General features: G+C 40.1%; 1 protein-coding gene across 1 annotated transcript in view; it reads left to right on the top strand.

Annotated features, from left to right (window-relative positions):
- The window catches only part of LOC137005208 (deleted in malignant brain tumors 1 protein-like), a 49,353-nt gene that overhangs the window by 10,925 nt on the left and 18,310 nt on the right, over positions 1–20,118 (top strand). The window contains exons 6-7 of the mRNA XM_067366023.1: positions 7,687–7,992; positions 13,701–14,009. Coding sequence (XP_067222124.1) covers positions 7,687–7,992; positions 13,701–14,009 — 615 coding nt within the window. The remainder of the gene's footprint in view (positions 1–7,686; positions 7,993–13,700; positions 14,010–20,118) is intronic.

Genomic DNA, 20,118 nt, shown 5'->3' with positions numbered 1-20,118 from the left:
ATCAGGGCAGCTACAGCTGTTATTACTCCTACCATAACGGCACTGTAATATCACCTTGGAGTAACACTGTTGACATCATTGTAGGTAAGAGTTTAATCTTGTCTCATTGCCTATAATATAAATGCATTAGTTGCATGAAAGTGAATTCATTCTGTATTGATGTCTTATTTTTTTTTTGTTTGTGCTGCTAATTTGTAGAATGACTGAATTAAAATTAGATCCTGAGAAGATGCCGTTCTTGAAGCCATTTTTATTTGTTTTATTTCATTATGCAGTTTTATTTGTAGCACTTACACAGAAACACATGGGAGTGTTTGAAAGCATGTGTCTGTCAGTGAACATATCAGGGATCTGCTGATAGACGCCCTTTTTCAAACGCTCCTGTGAGTATCTGTGTAAGCGCTTGGTGAAGAGCATCAAAGATGTCTAGCACTGATCATTGTAGCCAATCACAGACATATCTGATGAGCATGTGAACACAATGGCCAATCAGTGGTGTTTAAGAATCTGCTTAAAGGGTTAGTTTACCCAAAATTTTAAATTCTGTCATTTATTACTCACCCTCATGTCATTCCACACCCATAAGAACTTTGTTCATCTTTGGAACACAAATTAAGATATTTTTGACATATTTAAAACAGTTCATGTGAGTACAGTGGTTCAACTTTAATGTTATGAAGCAACAAGAATGCTTAAAGTTATGCATATTTGGCGTGCTGTCTGGGGAGAGGGCTCCAAGCTCAGAATTTTGGCCCAAACCAGAGTTTTCCCCCCGGTGTGGTAAAAGTAGATAGAACTATAAGTGAGGAGATGGGGTGGAGGAGGGATGCTGATAAACTCTCAGATGAACAGAAGTTAGTCTGCTGAATTTATACCTTTTGACATTGGTTGAGTTGATTAACTGAATGCTCTCCACCTATGCTAATTAGGTTAATTATCTGAGCTTGCTCCTCCTGAATTTTGTTAATAAAACATCATATGATAAAACAAACTTGGCTTGCTGTCGTCAAACAAGGCTCGGCTCGAGCTCTGAGTTAAACTCACAAAAAGATATTTACAAGGACAGCAACCTGAGCAGTCAACTAAGAGTAGTTCAACAATATAGGTACAGAGTACTTAAAGGATTTAATCCCTAAGGCAGCTTGTGTGGTGAATTTCCTGTGGGAGCTTTAAGAGGAAACGAAAGTGTGGTCTGTTATCAGAGGTCACTGTGTACAAGTAATGTATTTCAGAAATGTACTGAAAAAAAAAAAAAGCAGAGGGAAGAGCACATTTGGTGTTTGGCTACTGTTGTGGCAAAAATATCAACTCCGACTCTACCGCATAAGAGACAAACACGTCCAATTGTCTTTAAAGCTTTTATTTCTTGCAAGAAAGGTCAGACAGGTCATACAGAAACACAAGTAGCTGCAGGGTGTAAGACCAAGAACGAAAGCTTCACCTCACTTTTATATCTCTAACCTCCAAGGCCGAAGCCTCTATCCTTTCACCATATTTGGAACATCTCTTAGTGGCTGTAACTTTCCACACATTGTTAGCACAGACATGTTTTTAACATACATCTTGCATTTTCCCATACCATATCTTGCTCTTTCTATTTCTGACATCTATGTTAACACTATGTTAAACATTACCAATGAAGCCAACATCATATCATGTTCCATAAGCATCATATTTCACAAGAATACAGGTAAAAAGCATATGAAAAATTAAAATTTCCACAACAATTCCCTCTTCTTATCATTCATTGATAACTAATGATTACTTCTACTTCATTTTACATCACAGTCTTAAATTTGTGAAGAAAGTTAGAAAATGCTTAAGGCTTTTTCTGTGGGGATAGACCCTGTGTTTTAGCAAGCTAAATAGGATAGATAAAGAATGGGCTTTACCATGAAGTCAAATACCTCGGTTACATTTTACTATCACATTCTTTGAGGATTAACCACTAATCATCCATATTCATCTTAAAGTATATTATACAGTAAATTTAAGTTCTTACGTCACTCTTCATTTCTGATCTTCATTACAAACAACAAATTCAGATACATCACCCTATCATAGAAATTCTTCATTTTACAGACATATATCATGCAAATTTAGGTTCTATGACATCTTATCACAACAGATCCATTTTGTAGCCCATGATGTGTCATTGTCCAGCCTCAGTGGTGATTTAGAATTCCTTGAGCTGATTTCACCTGTACACAAACCTTAGACAGGATAGAAAACATTTCTTTGCAATAGTTCAACATGTCATGTTCACACAACTCTGTTGATGCCACTCGTTGTTTAGCCCCTTCTATTCCCAAAAATGGGTTCTTCCAACCTAATTTAAAATTTTCAGGCATATTTTCAGCCATACATTTGTTAGTTACCATCCCCCTTTTTGATACATTGTTCATCATTAATTGATCATAGTGGTTGGAGACATGTTTCTCTAAACAACATTTGCCATCAAACACTAAACTAAAATCCATCTTCAATTCTGCAACCAGATTTTCTCCAGCTTTCTCTGTCTCTGAACATGCTCTGTAAAGAGTTAGAAAAATCAAGGTTATTTTCAGATAACAGATTATACAGATTACACACAATCTCCTGTGTCTGCTCCAGCACTTCCTAAAGAAACAGAAACTTTTTTATTATTAGTTTAGGCACAACCAGAAATTCAAACCACAGCACCCCAAAGATCGTCTACCACCCCAACCTAATAATGAGCACCTGTGTAGATAGTCACAATTCTTTCCACCTTGACTTCTCCCTTGTATTCTGTCATAAAAGCTCCTAACTTCTCACTGTAACTCACATTGTCACTCTTTTCAACCCAGTCTGTAGTCTCAACCCACTCTCTGACAAACAGGACCACTTCATTCTTATGTTTAGCTCAAATTAGCAGGTACCTCAGCCAATGCTGGGTGTACTTCTGAAGCGCACTCATTTACTGCGAAATGATTTTCTTTACTCTCTTTTTCAATTGATATTACAATTCTTTCAGTCAGTCAACCCCTTCCAGTGAGGGTCAAAACTCATCTGCGTGTACCAAATAATTAAAGGACAGTAGCCCTGAAACCAACACTTCACATTCCCCGGTCACAACTTATCCTTCGCTATTCCAGTCTGTTGTTTTGTCTCTGAAGACAGAGCCATCTACAAACACACGTCCTCACAGTTATCAAATGGTTTATCTAGCAGGTCAAGTCATAGTGTACAGACTTGAGCAAGGATAGTCAAACAACAATGATGTTTCTTCTCATCATCCTTCGTTCTATGAAGGTTACTGGGCTCTCTGGATAAATATTGTTTACTGCCAGTGTGTCACTGTTTCTCTGCCGTCAAGTCTACATTTTACATTTAGCATTGTGATCACACATAGCTGACAGTGTTTAAATTCAGACCCCAAGTTAAATTTAGACAAGGGGTTTTAACTCATAGACGGCAATCTTCAATTTCACAATTCCAATTTTCCATAAATACTTAAACTTACTGATCCAGAGAGTAATTCAAATCAATATCATAAATGACAAAAGTAGTCATAATTACCATTAGTAGACAGAGCTGGATGAACAATCCACTTAAAGCTCGTCCCATGTTCTGTATCGTCTTTTCATCAGATTCAAAAATAAATAAAAAATATCTGCTTCTCCAAATTTCTTGTTTCACTTAACCCATCTGTAACGATAAACACTCATTCACACTAGTTAATGACATATACACTCTCTATGGATTTTTCCCAAACTAACACATACAAAACATAGAGTCCAGTCACTCTCATACTCCCTCACATTAGACACACATGACTATAAACTGCTCACTTTCAAAGTTGCTTTTGGTGTTAAATCTAAAAGCATATCTTTAAACTTCACATTGTTCTGTAGATCTTTACTTAGTTTCTTACATGATCTTTTATTCAGTCTCAAAACATCTCTGTTCACTATAATTATTTTTCACAAAAGTCAGCTGGGTTGTTTTGGTTCTAGTCTCATTGCTTTGTTTTGTTTAAACTTTAGCAGACTGATAACAGACAGACAGAGTATCCTTGCCTCTACCCCAGCCATCTCTCTCTCTTACTGCACAAATAATCAATTCAGCAGCCTCTTAAGACTGTAACTTAGACTGAATTTAACATCAAATTACTATACATAACCCTTGGTCAAATCTAAATGTTTTAACTTTCAAATAAAGAAAACATTACCACCATCTAAAATATGTTATGCTAGTTGCCATTTTTGAGGGTATCTTTAGTTTTAAATGCTGAATGCACTTAACTTTCTCTTGAATCTGCAAAATCAGTCTTCATCTTTAACACCACCATTGCCTTGGAATTATCCTCTGCCATGTCTAATGACCTGCAGGAGTAAAAACTATGATAGAGACAAAATCACACAGCCTCATGAATTCAGGGATTCATCATCCTGCTGAATCCTAAACTGCTATACAGTTCTTGCCAATAGGGCAACCAACATCATGTTACTAAATTTTACTCTGGTCTCCCCAGAAATTACAGACAATCACCTCATGTTCTCAGTCGGCTCCTGAAAGCTCATTCCCATCAGCTCTATACTCTTTTTCCTCAGGGTCTCGTCCCCTGGCATAGTTGCTTGTCACAATGAAAAACAAGCCCTCTCAGGAACGCGGTTTCTGGTGAGTGGTATAGAGGAGCATTTTTGGGTCAGACTGCTGTTCTTCTCACAGGTCATCCCCCCTTCATGATGCTGCTGGCCTCACAGACATCCTGCTCAACTCTCATACCCATCTCACATAAACACCCCCCATCAGGGTAGATGCCCAGTGGCGGCGGTAACCCCCTGCCTTAGGTTGTCCTCGTCTGGCCAAAGAGGATCTTACCCGTCTTTGAGAAATCACCTCATGCACACTGGTACCCGCTCTTTCCCATTCCAGATCTTTGACAGTTTTCTTCACCAGAATCAGGTGTTTTCTGGAGCTTAGGGAAGTTGCATTCAAGAGCCACCAGAGCCATTGGACTGCCTGATAGTGTTAAAACATGGAGACAGGTTAATAACAGCAGTATTTAATCACTAAAATCATTAGACTGTGCATTCTCTCAGCAGCAACGCATCCGTGCTGAGAATATACTCGGTGAATTTAATTCTTACAACTGTCCATTCAGTGTAGTGTTCTGTCACATCTGTAACCGGAGCCATCAGCCCTGCACATGGTGGTGTCAAAGATCAGACAAAAAAGTTACTGGTCATAGAAGAAATTCATCAGAATAGTCACTTCTGTCCTTCAAGGTCTATATTACTAATTTAAAGACCTCTTTACACTCATTGAGTTTTCCTTTAACAAGTTTAACAGTTAATTTCCCTCTTCATGGCAATCATTTCTTTTGACATCTCTGTGTCCATGATTTTCAGCTGAGACACTGCTTCACTATAAATAGCTTGTTATCACTTATGACACAAGCTCAGATAGCTCATTTAGCTGACTTTGAATGAGAGAGAGACTGAGGATTTCAGGACTGGTACTCTGCCTTTTATAACTTTTAACATCAAACTTTATCTACTGTCTTTTGACTCTGGCCTTTGCCAGACTTTGCCAGAAATGACATTAATTTCCAAATAAAGTTTTTATATTCGTCTTTTACTCACACATCATGGAAATTAGAGGTTACAAATTTCCAGTCAGGTTGAGTTTCTGATACAACCTAATTTTTCCTGCCATTTCACTTTTGATCATCAAAAACCAAACATTTAGACATTAGAGGTCCAAAATCATTTGTCATTTTACATTGTGATAGCGATGCGCTCATCACATAAAAACATACTTGAGACTGTTCAACCTTTTTTTTCCCCAAAGTGAAACATTCTTTTAGAATTTTCATTTTCACTTTCACAAAATTAATTTTTTCCTGCTATATTTCCCTTCATCATAGCCACTTATCTCACTATCAAATAGTTAGTTTGCAGATGCAGAACATATTATCAATGGATGCCATATTATCATAAGACTTAAGTCTTATGACCACTCAACGTTCCCTCTTCTGGGAAATCACAATACTTAACTAACTTTTCTATATCTTACATGCATCTTTGGCCATACAATTTTCTCATTTGATAAAACACTGGTACATCATATTTTACAACACCCCCTATCATTCCACTTTTTGCAAGCTTGCTCTGGGATTCCCCATTTTGACTCTCCCGGCTTGTGTGGATTTTAACTCTTCGGTGCACACCTAATAATCTGCGGACGTCTCCACCAGATCCGATTGACTGCCCCAACCGGACGAGCTTGAGCAACTTCTCCACGACCTTTTTGACCCAAGGCCGCACGGGCTACTTGCAGACTTAAGCGCTTAGACAAACGCTGTTACTGCACTCACGATCAGTTTTGGGGACGTCTTGATCGCCCTGCTTTTGGTTATTTAAATTGTGTTATGCAGCCTCGTACAATCTGCTTCGGCGGACTCAAGCACTTAGACTGTCACTGCTATCACAAAAATTGGGCCCTATCCCAAATAAATTTTGTTCCAGTATGACCCAGCCTAGATTTATTACCCCAAAATCGGTAACGGGTATCGCCGATTGTTTGCCCCAAAATCGGTAACGGGTATCGCCGATTGCAAATCTTCCACCGTGGAAAACGCTCTTACTGCCCCCCAGCTTCCACAGACTGCCTCTCTGTACACCACAATTCAAATGTTTACTGTTACTGACTGTACTGACTATTACTGACTACTGCAGTCGATCTCAATCCCACAAAACCCTCCGGACCGCGACCACATAGCCTTGCCAGAGCCACCAAAATGGTTCGTCCCGGTTCCTAATTACTTATTTACCAAATCATAAATTCCCCTTTTTTCACTTTTTCTATTCAAAAACTTATTTTACCCACATAAACTCATATTTAAATCACTTAAATCACAAATTTTTCAATTTTTCCTGTTTCCTAATCTTCCAAATTTTACCAAATCACACTTACTTTCAATTCCCCATAAAATTTAAATTTATCTCTTACCAGAGAGTCGTGTAGCCACCTGGGTTCGTTTTCTGATTCCAGTGGTGTCCCCCTCTGGACCCTGGCGGTCGGCCCCTCATCCCTTAATCTATTCGGGGTAGGGCTGAGACTACTATTAAGTCCAGGATGATCAGTCACCGTCCGCTCTCGGGTCCAAAAGGCACATCCATGGAATCCCACTTCCTGACACCAAATTGTTGTGGCAAAAATATCAACTCCGACTCTACTGCATAAGAGACAAACACGTCCAATTGTCTTTAAAGCTTTTATTTCTTGCAAGAAAGGTCAGACAGGTCATACAGAAACACAAGTAGCTGTAGAGTGTAAGACCAAGAACGAAAGCTTCACCTCACTTTTATATCTCTAACCTCCAAGGCCGAAGCCTCTATCCTTTCACCATATTTGGAACATCTCTTAGTGGCTGTAACTTTCCACACATTGTTAGCACAGACATGTTTTTAACATACATCTTGCATTTTCCCATACCATATCTTGCTCTTTCTATTTCTGACACTATGTTAAACATTACCAATGAAGCCAACATCATATCATGTTCCATAAGCATCATATTTCACAAGAATACAGGTAAAAAGCATATGAAAAATTAAAATTTCCACAACAGCTACTAACAATGTCAAACACATACAATATACACATACTTACAACATAGTTTTTAATAACATTACTTACATTTTTATATCTTACCAGACATAAGATTGGTCAATGGGTCTGATTCATGCTGTGGAAGAGTGGAGATCCTTCATAATGGCCAGTGGGGAACCGTGTGTGATGAAGACTGGGACATGAATGATGCTGCTGTGGTTTGCAGACAGTTAGAGTGTGGTTCAGCCATCAGTGCACCTAAAAGTGCCGCCTTTGGTCAAGGCAGTGGATCGATCTGGCTGGATGGTGTTGGATGCTCAGGAGGTGAAGGAAACCTCACACAATGTTCACACAGAGGACTAGGAGCTCACAACTGTGGTCATGGTGAAGATGCTGCTGTTGTTTGTTCAGGTAAATCTTTTGCATTTTGACAGAGTTAGGTAGAAATGAGCAATAGAAATTACAATAAGCTTCATGTATTTAATGATTTTTATCTTAACATGTAATTTTAAATGGATGTCTATTTCTTTAGCAGGTGACCTGCAGCAGCCCACTCTTTCTGTGATCCCCACACATACAGTTGTTTCTCCTGGAGAAAACATTCAGTTAAAATGCACAACACCTAAACCAAGATGCAATGCTGATGCTGAATTCCACCTCTTCATAAACGAATCATCTATATCCTCCCAGAAACATGTTTCTGGTGTGACTTTCCACCTTGTCAATGTAAGCGTCTCACATCAGGGCAGCTACAGCTGTTATTACTCCTACCATAACGGCGCTGTAATATCACCTTGGAGTAACACTGTTGACATCATTGTAGGTAAGAGTTTAATCTTGTCTCATACCCTATAATATAAATGAATATATTGCATGAAAGTGAATTCATTCTGTATTGATCTTATTTTTGTGTTTTGTGCTGCTAATTTGTAAAATGACTGTGAATTAAATTAGATCCCGAGAAGGTGCAACTTCACGAACATACAAGAAAAATACAATTAACAGCATAGGGTGCCCATATTTTGATTACCAAAAACCAGGACACTCGGCCCACCAATACTCAAATGATACCTCGAAGTTTACTCAAAGATGCCTTATAATTTCAATACATTTAAAATATGCCTCCTCTGTATGGATATAAAATTGTTATATTACAAAACACCATCTATAACCAAATACACAAATGCAGATAGGCTTCTCAGAGGTTACTCAACATGTTTTATTATGACAAGTTAATGTCTCTTCTGTATTAGAAAAATAAATAAATAATAAATAACTAAAAAATACCTATAAGCAATCCAAAAATAACAAAAATAGCTCTCACAAACTTACAAAAACTAACAAAAAGTGTCTATATCTTTGGTTTTCCTCATCCTCCTTGTTTGCCCTTCTATATTTTGCTGTAGAGCTGATCTTTCCCAGCATTTTTTTTTGTTTTTTTTTTGCTTATCAAATAGGCATGAAAGTTAAAAAGAAATTTATATAGGCCTATCAGCTGTTACATCGCAAGGTACAAAGGAAGAGCACAACGAGCTGTAGACGATAGCTGAAGGTTGCTCTGCTGTTACGCGAAGTATCTGTTATTCAGTTACAAATGACTGCATAAATCGTGCATTCTAATGAAAACATTATAAACTGTTACCTAGAAGTAAACAACTGTAGTTTAGGCGATGCTGAGAATATTTACCTTTATGGAATAATCCACTAATGTCTTGAGATACAATGTGAACCAATATTCTCAGTTGCACGTGCAATTGCACATGTCTGCAAAACTCATTAATATTAATGTATGCTCCGCCTTCGGAAACCGAAAATCTCAGAAACCGAAAATCTCGTAACACTGGTCAATTTAATGGCCCAATGAAAAATAATGAAAACCAGGACATTTTCATCATTTTATGTACAAAGTTCTCTCAGTTACACAACTGTGCCAGCAGGTGGCAGTATGGAACAGCATATATCTGAATCCGTGTTTTCTCTCTAGTTGCGTCCCAAATGACGCACTATACACTATGCACTTATACACTATGTACTTGTGCACTATGCACTCATCCATGTAGTGCGTGAATTGTATAAGGTTATTTTGTCATTTAATAACGGAGTCTGATCCTCCCTTCCCCTCCACTACGTAATTAAAGCTGCGACAGTTGAGTGCACGAAGTGTCCAACATTCCACACTTAGTTTTTTCCGTTAATTTAGTGCATCATCCGGGTATTTAAAGTGCACTTTTTCTTTTTGGAATTTTCAGTGTGAACGCACTACTCACACTATTTATACTTATGCACTATTCTATGACGTTTTTAAGTACGCGAATTGGGACGCACCTTCTGTGTTCGTGTTAGGCTATATTGGATCAGAGTGTACGCGTTTGAGACGGAGTGAAGGTAGTTCTTTGTTACTGCTATAATTTGGGCAATATAGTGTGCGTCATTGAAAGTAAGTAATTTCTAAATGTTAAATACTTGCATCATTATGATTATTTTGCTATCTTTAGCGAAGCGGCGAGTCGAGCCGCTTCTGAGACGTTTCTCAAACGCGCCACAGCGTGGCTGGTGTAAACACGAGCATTGACTAGTGGCCGCATATCAGCTCCGGTAGCCGCGTCGCAGCCCCGGGTATAGGCTACTTCACTTTCCGTGCCCGGACGCGTCACGCGCGCAGTCACGTCCGCATGTCTTTCAAAGTATAGACTTTTTCCTCTTTGTCGCCATCTCTGTTTGAAACATGCGATTGCAGTCATATGCGGAACAGTTATCTGTACGTGCGTTGTGCATCGGCGCAGCTTGTCAGCGCGGATGAATCTAATGTTTGCTGTCAGTCACCGCACCGGTATGGATACTGAACTTCAGAATCACAGATTCTACGTCTTGAAAGTATGACCAATATAAGATTTTCACTGGAAAATATCATCTGAACAAGTAAGTAACATGTTTGCCACTTTTGTTTTGACCAACTGAGGAAAAAAGCATTAGGCCTACAATAAATCACGCTGCCAATGATGATTAAATCTAACGATCGCTTAGCTCGGATCATGCCAAACCGTGCAAATTATTATTACTGTTATATTGTTTTCAAATTGTTATTGTTAACAACATCAGCATTGCGTGACTATGTGTATTTAGTGTGTATTAGTGTTACCTGTAGATTTCAATTTCTGTATCCACTCCACAGTCCAAGTCTTTTGCTTTTTGACTACGGGTGAATCTCCAGTTGTCATTGATGATTGTCATTTGGATCTTTCTGGATTACAATCCACCATCAAAATGATAAGTTTAATTATTTCAGCTGTTGTGAGAACAGGCTATAAATGTGCCGCTACCGGCAGCGTCCTCACGTGATAAAACCGATTAGCCTGAACTCCTTCCTAGGGCTGTAGTCAACCAAAGAAATGCTTAGTCGACCAAAGTCCTGTCCTGTGCAACGATCAGTCGACTAAAAAAAAAAAAAAAACTAAAAAAAAACAGACGCGATGTCTTTTTTGATTGAACATTTATTAAACAATTATAATAGAGCATTTATAAAACAACAACGAAAAACATCAATAATACATAAAACTATAATAATAATACAATTCTTTGGAAATTAGGTTATTTTTTAAACTGCAAAGTGAGGAGTTCTGTCCTAGGTCTATAGTGACCGTCACAATCGCGCACCTGACCACACCACACGCTACAAAAAATATAACTGCAAAAACTGCCAAATAATGAAAAATCCTAACAAAAGCTCTTGATTATACAGGCTGTATATTCTTCTTTACTTTCAAAGCTATGGGTTAACTTTTGTCCAAACGATCTAGGCGTTTTAAAACAAACACAAACAAACGCCTGTGGCATTGCCTGTGGATGTGCCTAGAACATAACCAATAAAATATATAAACTTTTCGACATTAGACATAGCAAAGCTGTCTGACACATTTATATCTCGCTTACCGCTTTTAGGTGATCGGTCATATTGGTCGTTGAGCTATGGTAAGTTAGCTTTAGGCTGCATAGCTTGCACTCCACAGTCTTGTCGTCTTTTTTTGTAAAATGCAGCCAAACAAAAGATTTACATTTCTTGGACATTTTTTCGACTAAAGCCCAAAACAAGTAGCGTTCTAACTGAATGAACTACCTATATTCCTTAAGGAGCGCGAAGCAGCAGTGCAGCCAGCCACAGGTGCGGTTCCCGAGTGTTCACGTGGTGCGCTTAACTACGGCGCCGTTATAAAATAGCCTAAATTAAAGCATTTAAAGTTTGGTATAAAACATAGGCTAATTATATTTAGAATACAGTAATATATAACTGCTAATAAAAGGAATAAATATCAAGGAGTAAATCAATGAAAATTTCTTTATTGGTAAAAAAAAAAAAAAAAAATTTGCAACTGGTCGACCAATGAGAATGTCAGTCGACCAAAACGGCATCGACCGATTAGTCGACTAAACGACTAAAGTTGACAGCCCTACTCCTTCCTTTGTTTAAGGACGTGATTAATGATGCACAGATGAACTGCTGCATGCTCAAATTTCCCGCGGAAATTCACCATGTCGCTCTTATTATAAAACATTATTACAAGCTTACTGTTGTGAATCGAGACAAGATAATTAGATAGTTTTGAACACTGGCTGGTTATGTACTTGTTCAAAAGTTGATTTTGGATAATTTTTAACCAAAAAAAGTTGCGGACTGCAGCTTTAAAAACACACAATTATGCAGAATATAAGATCGAAAATATTTAATTGATGAGTTGTCAACATAATATATAACAATACAATATATACGGTATGATTTTACCTCAAAATCCAACATTTTGACCTAAATGATAACTGCAAATCCATGTTTCTCTGCCTGGAGTTCAGATGTTTCTGTGAATTGCAGTGATCCATTTGCTTTTTTCTGTTGCTTTCTGATTTTTTTTTCTTTTAAATATATGCCTCAGGTTTTGTGTCAGAGCTATTTGTACAGTCAATCACAAAGCTCTTTCCCGTTTTGGATGTGTTTTGTGTGTTTTTCTGAAAACCAATGCTGCCGCTCAGTCTTTTGCCTCTTAGTGGACATGACCGCAGCCGTAACGGTCGACGGTGACGTCACTTGCATACCCTCTATACTACACAGATGCGCGCGGACGACCGCGTTCGTCACATGCGCAGTACAGTTTTTTTCTATGCTTACTAGACATCGGAGAGCACTGAGTCGTGTCATCAATGTGACATTCACTGGGCATGTTCGGAGAAGAAAAGAAGTGCATCATTTCCCATATTTTACTTATCTATACTCTTCTATACTGCTTGCGCGTGCGCTGTTTCACGCGGACTGTCCGCGCGGTCTCGAAATTTGGCCTGCACGCGGCCAGGGTGTGCAGCCGGCCGCGAACCCTCCGCATGACGAAAATTACGTCATGCGGACGATGCACGAACGTGGACGGCTGAAGTATACCCGGGGCTTAAACGAGGCTTTGTTAGTGAAGATGAAAGCATTTGTTAGTGTGCAGAAATTGAGTCGAAATGATGAGATCACTGCTTTCATTCACTCAACATGTCTGTGATCGGCTACAGTGTTCATCTCTGCAACCTTTCATGCCACAATCTAAATATAACACCATAGATCTAAATGTAATGCAACACTTTTTACGATTAGTTAACCAGAGCTGTAATAGTAAAAACGCACTAAAAGAGAGAGTAATACTTGGCTATTTCATATGCAAAGATGTCAGCCAATTACAGCAGTGGGTGTTTACACTGAAACCTCACAGCAGACACGCCCCTTAAAACAGAACGTTCAAATCAGAGGCTAAAATCAGGGTAGGAAAAATGCCTTTTATTTATAAATTGACAATTTTGGATGTAAAAAGCCTACTAACATTAAAAGTGCACCCCAGGAAACATTATAAAACAATAAACCAAAGCAGTTCATGACCTTTTAAATATTTTACTTTTCCTAAAAAAGGCGGTTGCTAAGAAGCAGCTAAATGGGACTACAGATGTTATTGGGGATGTTAAACATCATCAGCTGAACAGAAAAACTCATGTACTCACTAGACACTTTCACAGCCTCCTTATGTTTATAATCACGCTCTTGCAAACTATTATTACTCGAAACATAATTCATAATATAATTTTTTTTTTTTTTTTTTTAGGTGAATATACTATCAGACTGGTGAATGGTAGTAATAACTGCTCTGGGAGAGTTGAGATCCTTTATGATGGCCAGTGGGGAACAGTATGTGATGATGGCTGGGACATTGAAGATGCTGAGGTGGTGTGCAGACAGTTGGGATGTGGACGAGCTGTTATTGCACACTCTCAGGCTCATTTTGGCCAGGGAAGTGATCCGATCTGGTTGAATAATGTGAGATGTTCAGGAAGGGAATCGTCCCTCACACAGTGCTCACACAGTCCTTTGGGAAACCATAACTGTGGTCACGAACAAGATGCAGGTGTTGTCTGCTTTAAAGGTAAAAATATATATGTTTTCCAGAGCCAAGATGCCATTGTATATTTACTGTTTTGCTTGTGATGAAAAGAGTACAGTAGTGATTGAAAACAACATAAACCTATTGTCACAGTTCAGACAGGACCACTTGGCAAGTTACTTGAGTTTATTGAACACAATTATCTTTGGCAGTATGGTTCCTTATGGGGGTTCTTGCTCCAAAATTAATTGGACATACAAGAGCTTTAACATTAACCCCCCGGAACCATCAGCTTGGAAATACACAGACAATTAAGACACTAGTAATGTCTTTAAGAGCAAACGTGATATCATGTAGATATGGCAGTAGGACGTCTATACTGTAGCTTGGTTATGAGGATGAGTGTCTCTCAGCACTGAGGTCCATGCCGGCCGGGACTTGAAGCCTTATTGACTTTAAGGTAGTGATCTGAACAAAAGAAGACGTCAACCAGAAGGTGCACTGTAATATGCTCATGCTTATAATGGGGAGGGAGGGAGGGTTGCGAGCAGTTTGAGCATACTTACCGAGCAGCGATGCCATGTATATATGTCCCGTGTCTAATAGGAGAATGGTAATGATTGGAGCGATTTGACAGCTGACCGTGTCAGCTGGTTGCGGCACTATGCCTACGTGGCCTGACTGAACTAACGCTGCGCTCGATTTCTGTTAAGACTTAAGCCTAGTTCAGACTGCACGATTTTAGCCCCGATTTTGGCTCGCCGACAGGTTTTGAGAAATCGCCGACAAATGCCCGAAATCACAGGCAAATCGGTGCTCGTTCACGCGAGTGACAGTCACGCAGTGTGAATGAGCAAAGACGCGATCTGAGAGAATCGCCGATGAGTCGCCGACACCCGTGAGATAATTGCCATGCTAAATATCTGGACCTGTCGGCGATTCAAAATCCTGCTGTGTGAAAAGTGTTCTGACTGAAAACTACATCGGCGATGACTGACAGCCAATGAGAGAGCAAGATACAGAGCAGCGGGGAGTTCGGGGAGGAGTTATAGACCACAATATCAGCAAGCATGGCTTTGTTTCAGATAAACATTACAATTCTATCAAACAGAAACAAAGCACAAACCTTTGCTTGACCATCTGCAACAGCGGCACATTGAAAAGTTATGCATTTACTTCCAACTCTCATTGCAGGACACACAATCCTTGTTCCTCGCGTCTCCCCAAACATTTCCTCCTCCATATTTTTCTTTTCTTTATGTTGTTTTCGCTGCAAATCAGTGCACAGGCAATTCGTATTTCAAGCTTCATGCGGGCTACCATTTTTAATAATAATCCCAGCGTGTGTCTCAATCAGCTCCTTAGTTCAGTAGTCAGGGCACTGATCAGGGTATCAGCCACATTCACTTTCATGATATACTGATTCACGACCTAGGGAGCTAGGGAGCTGATTGAGACGCAGGGCCAGTCTCACGTGAGAACTCTGGTCTTGCGCGCGTTGTTTCCTTGTCATGTCTCGCGTGTGTTTGGTTGTGAAACGTAGTTTGCGTGCCAGACAGAGTTGTCGGCGATTCTTCCTATAGAGTCTGGGAATGTGACGTCAGCGACGCATTGCATTCTGGGACTTTAGGTCACCGTCAGTACAGTAGAGACTGGGAAATAGTGGAGGAAGATGTTAAAATTTATATTATACAGTTAAAAACATATTAGAATGGTGAACGCTGGCTGTGTTATGAACTATCTGCATATACTGACCAGCGTGGAAAACGGGTGTGAAATGAAGCTCCATTTTGTCCCATTTTCGGGACATTCTAAAATGCTTAATGTGGCGTAATGTAAGTAAACATCAAACTAATAGCCCAGAATTTAAACGCAACACGTTTAATTTCACGTTAAACGCTTTCCTCCCATAGAAACTATGTACAGCAAAGCAGATGAGCCCAGAATATGAACAAAATGCGTCTTATTACACGTTAAGTCACTGTCTATTAAGCGTTTTCTTTATGGGAGGAAAATGCGTATGTGTTAAATGTGTTGCGTTCATATTCTGGGCTTATCTGCTTTTCTGTACATAGTAAACACCAAACTAATAAAGCATACTAAGTTTAGTTTGTTAATAACACTGTTTTAGTGAATTAAGCCACGTCATGTTTTTTCATATATGCGTTAGAATGTCCCTCATTTTCTGTCTTCCAGCTTAGAAACAACACAATGGTGAAAGTGAAACTCAATGAAAATAAACTTGAACAAAATGTGGCTTTGTCATTTGTATTTATTACAGATTAATAACTTCTGATCCACTTGAATATGTAAGTGCTTACGCCATTAATAATGTACGAAAACACGTTTAGAACTGTCATTTGTGATTGAGCTCGTTGTGATCACTCTCCGTATTCATAAAGCAACACCTCTGATTCATTGTTCAGCTTGTCTCTGTAAGAAATTATGTATTTAGTGAAGTTCCTAAACGTAATTTAGGGAGGAGCGAGCCCATCTAATCTTCCGATCAACAGCCAGAGTATATAAGCAGCTGCTTACCTCTCTTCAGTCTCAGCTGTTTCAGCATCCGGTAGTGCCGTACTGAACAATGTCAGACACCACGGAAATTCCACCATCCCCCTTCAGACGACGAACTTTCCCCGAGACACCAACAGTCACATCTCGCGTAAGATCGGATCTCACAGATCCAAACACGGATGCTCTTTCTGAGCGCTCATACAGACCACGCTCCGGATAACCGCTCTCTCCTCCACGCTCAGGATCGCTCGTTTAACTGCGCCTCATCAGTCTTCTTCACAGACTTCATCTCTTCATTCTACCGCCGCTAATACACTGATTCTACCCATTTCAAATGGTCCGCCAACAGCCTACGTCAAGTTCTCTCCAGCTCTGGAATTAATTTCTCCCGCAGATCATCAAAAGTTAAACTCTACGATCTTCTTTAGTTCTAACAACAATTCCAGCATGCCAACAAACACTTCAGCATCATAAAAGCAAGACTCAGAAGTTTCTCTTCCGAACTGATGTCCTGAACATAAACATTTACAGCACGCTAATCCACAGTCCGTTGCCGCTGCACGCACTTCCTCGTCCGCCGTTTTCCGCCCGATCAACAACAGCGGCCGCAAAAACAGTCCCGCTTTTCCAGCTCTTCCCATATGCAGCTCCACTCCTCAGGCAAGAACTATCCAAACTTACTCCTGTCTCCCGCACTTTACTTCCTTCTATGGATTATGAAATGAAGCCTCTTGAATCTTGAAGCTTTAATAAATAAATAAATTTACAGCAGCCATAAACCAGCCAGTGCAGCCAAAGAATATAGATGTACAGCTTAGTCATTCCATTAAGCAAATAAAAGCCCGGCAATGTTAAACATGTAGTTTTCTGATAATATAATTTCCATACTAATGTGTTGCAATAAATTAAATATAACAATAATAATACTAACAGAGTTTGATGCAAGTAAATCATGCTCTAATTATGATAGGGTTTTATACTGTCTTTATGGCAGAATGTACAATCATGTAATGTAATGTAATATATATATATATATATATATATATATATATATATATATATAGATATATATATATATATATATATATATATATATATAGTAAATGGACTTTAAATTCCGTAAACCTGTAGAGTAGTGGTCTGGGTTCATCATTCTGAAACGCACTGCATTCATGTGACTGGAAAGATAGTTGAGACCGCTCCTCTGAAAACATATGCATTCATTATAATTGAGCTGTGTATTCGATATGAGATTTGAAGCTTCAGTTTCATATGTAACATCACTAATTCCTTCTGCTTTTTCAGTTCTTTTTCAATCTTCTTCATGATAAACCCATGCGCCAGGATGCCCTCGCAGATGGTTACTTCTCGCTCACCCAGAAAGCGGATCCTAGCATGAGGCTGCCTCCGCTAGTCGTCCATCACCCTCTATCCGTTTACAACTTACCTCATTCCTCTCCTCCCTTCTGTTCCCCAATTTCTTCTAACATTCTTCTTGGCACAGATCCTAGCGTTAGGTTGCCTCCGCAAATGATCTCAACTCTCTTTTTGCCCACCAACCCCTTTCTCTCACTTCAGCCATCTTGGACACCAGTCAGTAATGGAGCCCTCCTCCCAGCATCCATCTTTTTCCAACACCAAACACTTCTTCAGGTCTGAGCCGCTTGCCAGCCCATTCTCTCGCAACAGCAGTCCTTCTTCCAGCTCCTCCCAACGCAGTCACCATGGAACAACCATCATTCTCAACCCATAACCGTTCCCTATTTCCATCAGGTGCAGACATTTGATCTTCTTCCTTTGGAGCAGTCATTTTTATATCTACCTCAAGCTTTGCAGCTAAGTGAGCAGCCTCTCTCTTCTTCAATCATTATTTCCCAGTTAGTTAGTGAAATGGACACCATCCAGACAATTTCCAACCAGTTCTTTTTTTCAGGCCTGACAGAACATTTCAGCCACAGTCTGGAAAGTGTACCTGACTCCAGCTTGATCTGCAATAACTTATAATCTGCAACAGCTGGACCCGATATAGTGGAAGGCCTCATCAAAAAGAACTAGATTCCAGATTCATGATCGGCCCCTTTTGATTCTCCACCTTATGCTGCATAAGCCCAATTGGAGTAACCAAATTAGATGAATTCTCCACCGCCACAACATAGACCAAGCAATCATTCTCATAAACCTGTATCCCATAGTAGTAACAGCCAATCTATGGGGTTCCGAAATGTTAATTGCCCCTTAGAATTTCCGCCTGTTACCAGTTCATCATCATAGATGAACATATCCCAGGTCACCAAAATAAAATCACAGATGTTTTATCTTCTTTTTCAAATTTAGAACATTGGCTCTGGAAGCAGACTCCAATCAACTTAAATTCCTCCTGATTCAGAACTCTCATTCGTCTGGTCCATTCCCTCAAGACATCTTCATACCACATCCACAAATACCATACTGCAAGCCGTTTCTCTCAGAACACTCCAAACCTACTGGACAGCTTGGAGTTCCTTCAAAAAAACTTCCACAGAGCTTTCCAGGAGTTTTCCCTCCTTTCAATATCCTTCATCTCTTACCTCCATCATACCAATTTAATTCAGGAACAATCAAAATCTACCTCAGTGGCATACATTGCTCCCCAAGTTCATCCATGGCCAACAGTGCCCCGACTCTTCAAGTCCCCAGATATCCCTCCTCATCAAAGGTTTACAAAACCAATCCCCCTCAGCCAAACACCAGACAACCTTTTAACCATCCATTTTTCTTATCTTTCTGCATGGGTGCAGCCATCACAGCAGCCCAGAGGGGCCTATCTGAACACCAAATTAAAATGATCGGTCGATGCCCCGCCTTTAAAACAACACATGTTCGATCAGTTCTACATCACAAACACTAGCATCTTTCTGAGACTGGACCGCTTGTCCCTACTATTTTTTGCATCTCTCCGCTTACCAAGCCCCGCAGGGCTCATATTCATCTGGATGCAGTGAGAGCTCTCCCTTTTCGGATGTGTGTTAGCTACCACTCCTGGAGTGGGCTTTCCCATTCGAATTGCTGTGTGGGCTTCCCCCTCCAGATACTGTGCAGGCTCTCCCGTTCGACTTGCAGAGTGAGCTTCCCGTTTATTTTATCGGGGGCTCTCTCCTTCGAAACGCAGCGGGAGCTCTCCCGGTCGAATCGCAGTGTGAGCTTCCGTTCAGGCGCCGCGGGGGCTCTCCCTTTCTGAATCGCAGTGTGATTCTTCATGTTCTTAACCATGGAGGCTCTCCCGTTCGGATCGCAGTGTGGGCCCTCCTATCTGAACAAGCGGACTGGAGGTACCAAGGATCGTATGTCCCATAAGGATCGCAGCGGGCCCTCATGTCCTTATGTGATCCAAACCACCTTGGAAGGACGGTAGCTCTGCGTTTTATCTATATACCGTAGGCTCCCTTTTTCTGCGGCAGGCAGGTTCGCTCTGGATATCAGTGGCCCGTTTTCCCTTTAGGGACGAGGACCTCCTTCCCCTCTGTTGGCAGCTGGGGGCCCCATGTACTTCTGAATTCATGGGCCCCCATGTTGCAGACGTTGTGGCGGGACATTCTCCAACCACGTACTCAAACCTCCAGTCCCAAAAAACACTCCCGCAGGAGTA

Source organism: Chanodichthys erythropterus, chromosome 17, assembly GCF_024489055.1.
Source record: "Chanodichthys erythropterus isolate Z2021 chromosome 17, ASM2448905v1, whole genome shotgun sequence".
NCBI lineage: Eukaryota > Metazoa > Chordata > Actinopteri > Cypriniformes > Xenocyprididae > Chanodichthys > Chanodichthys erythropterus.
The sequence above is the reverse complement of the archived record's forward strand: the minus strand, read 5'-3'. Positions and strand labels throughout refer to the sequence as shown.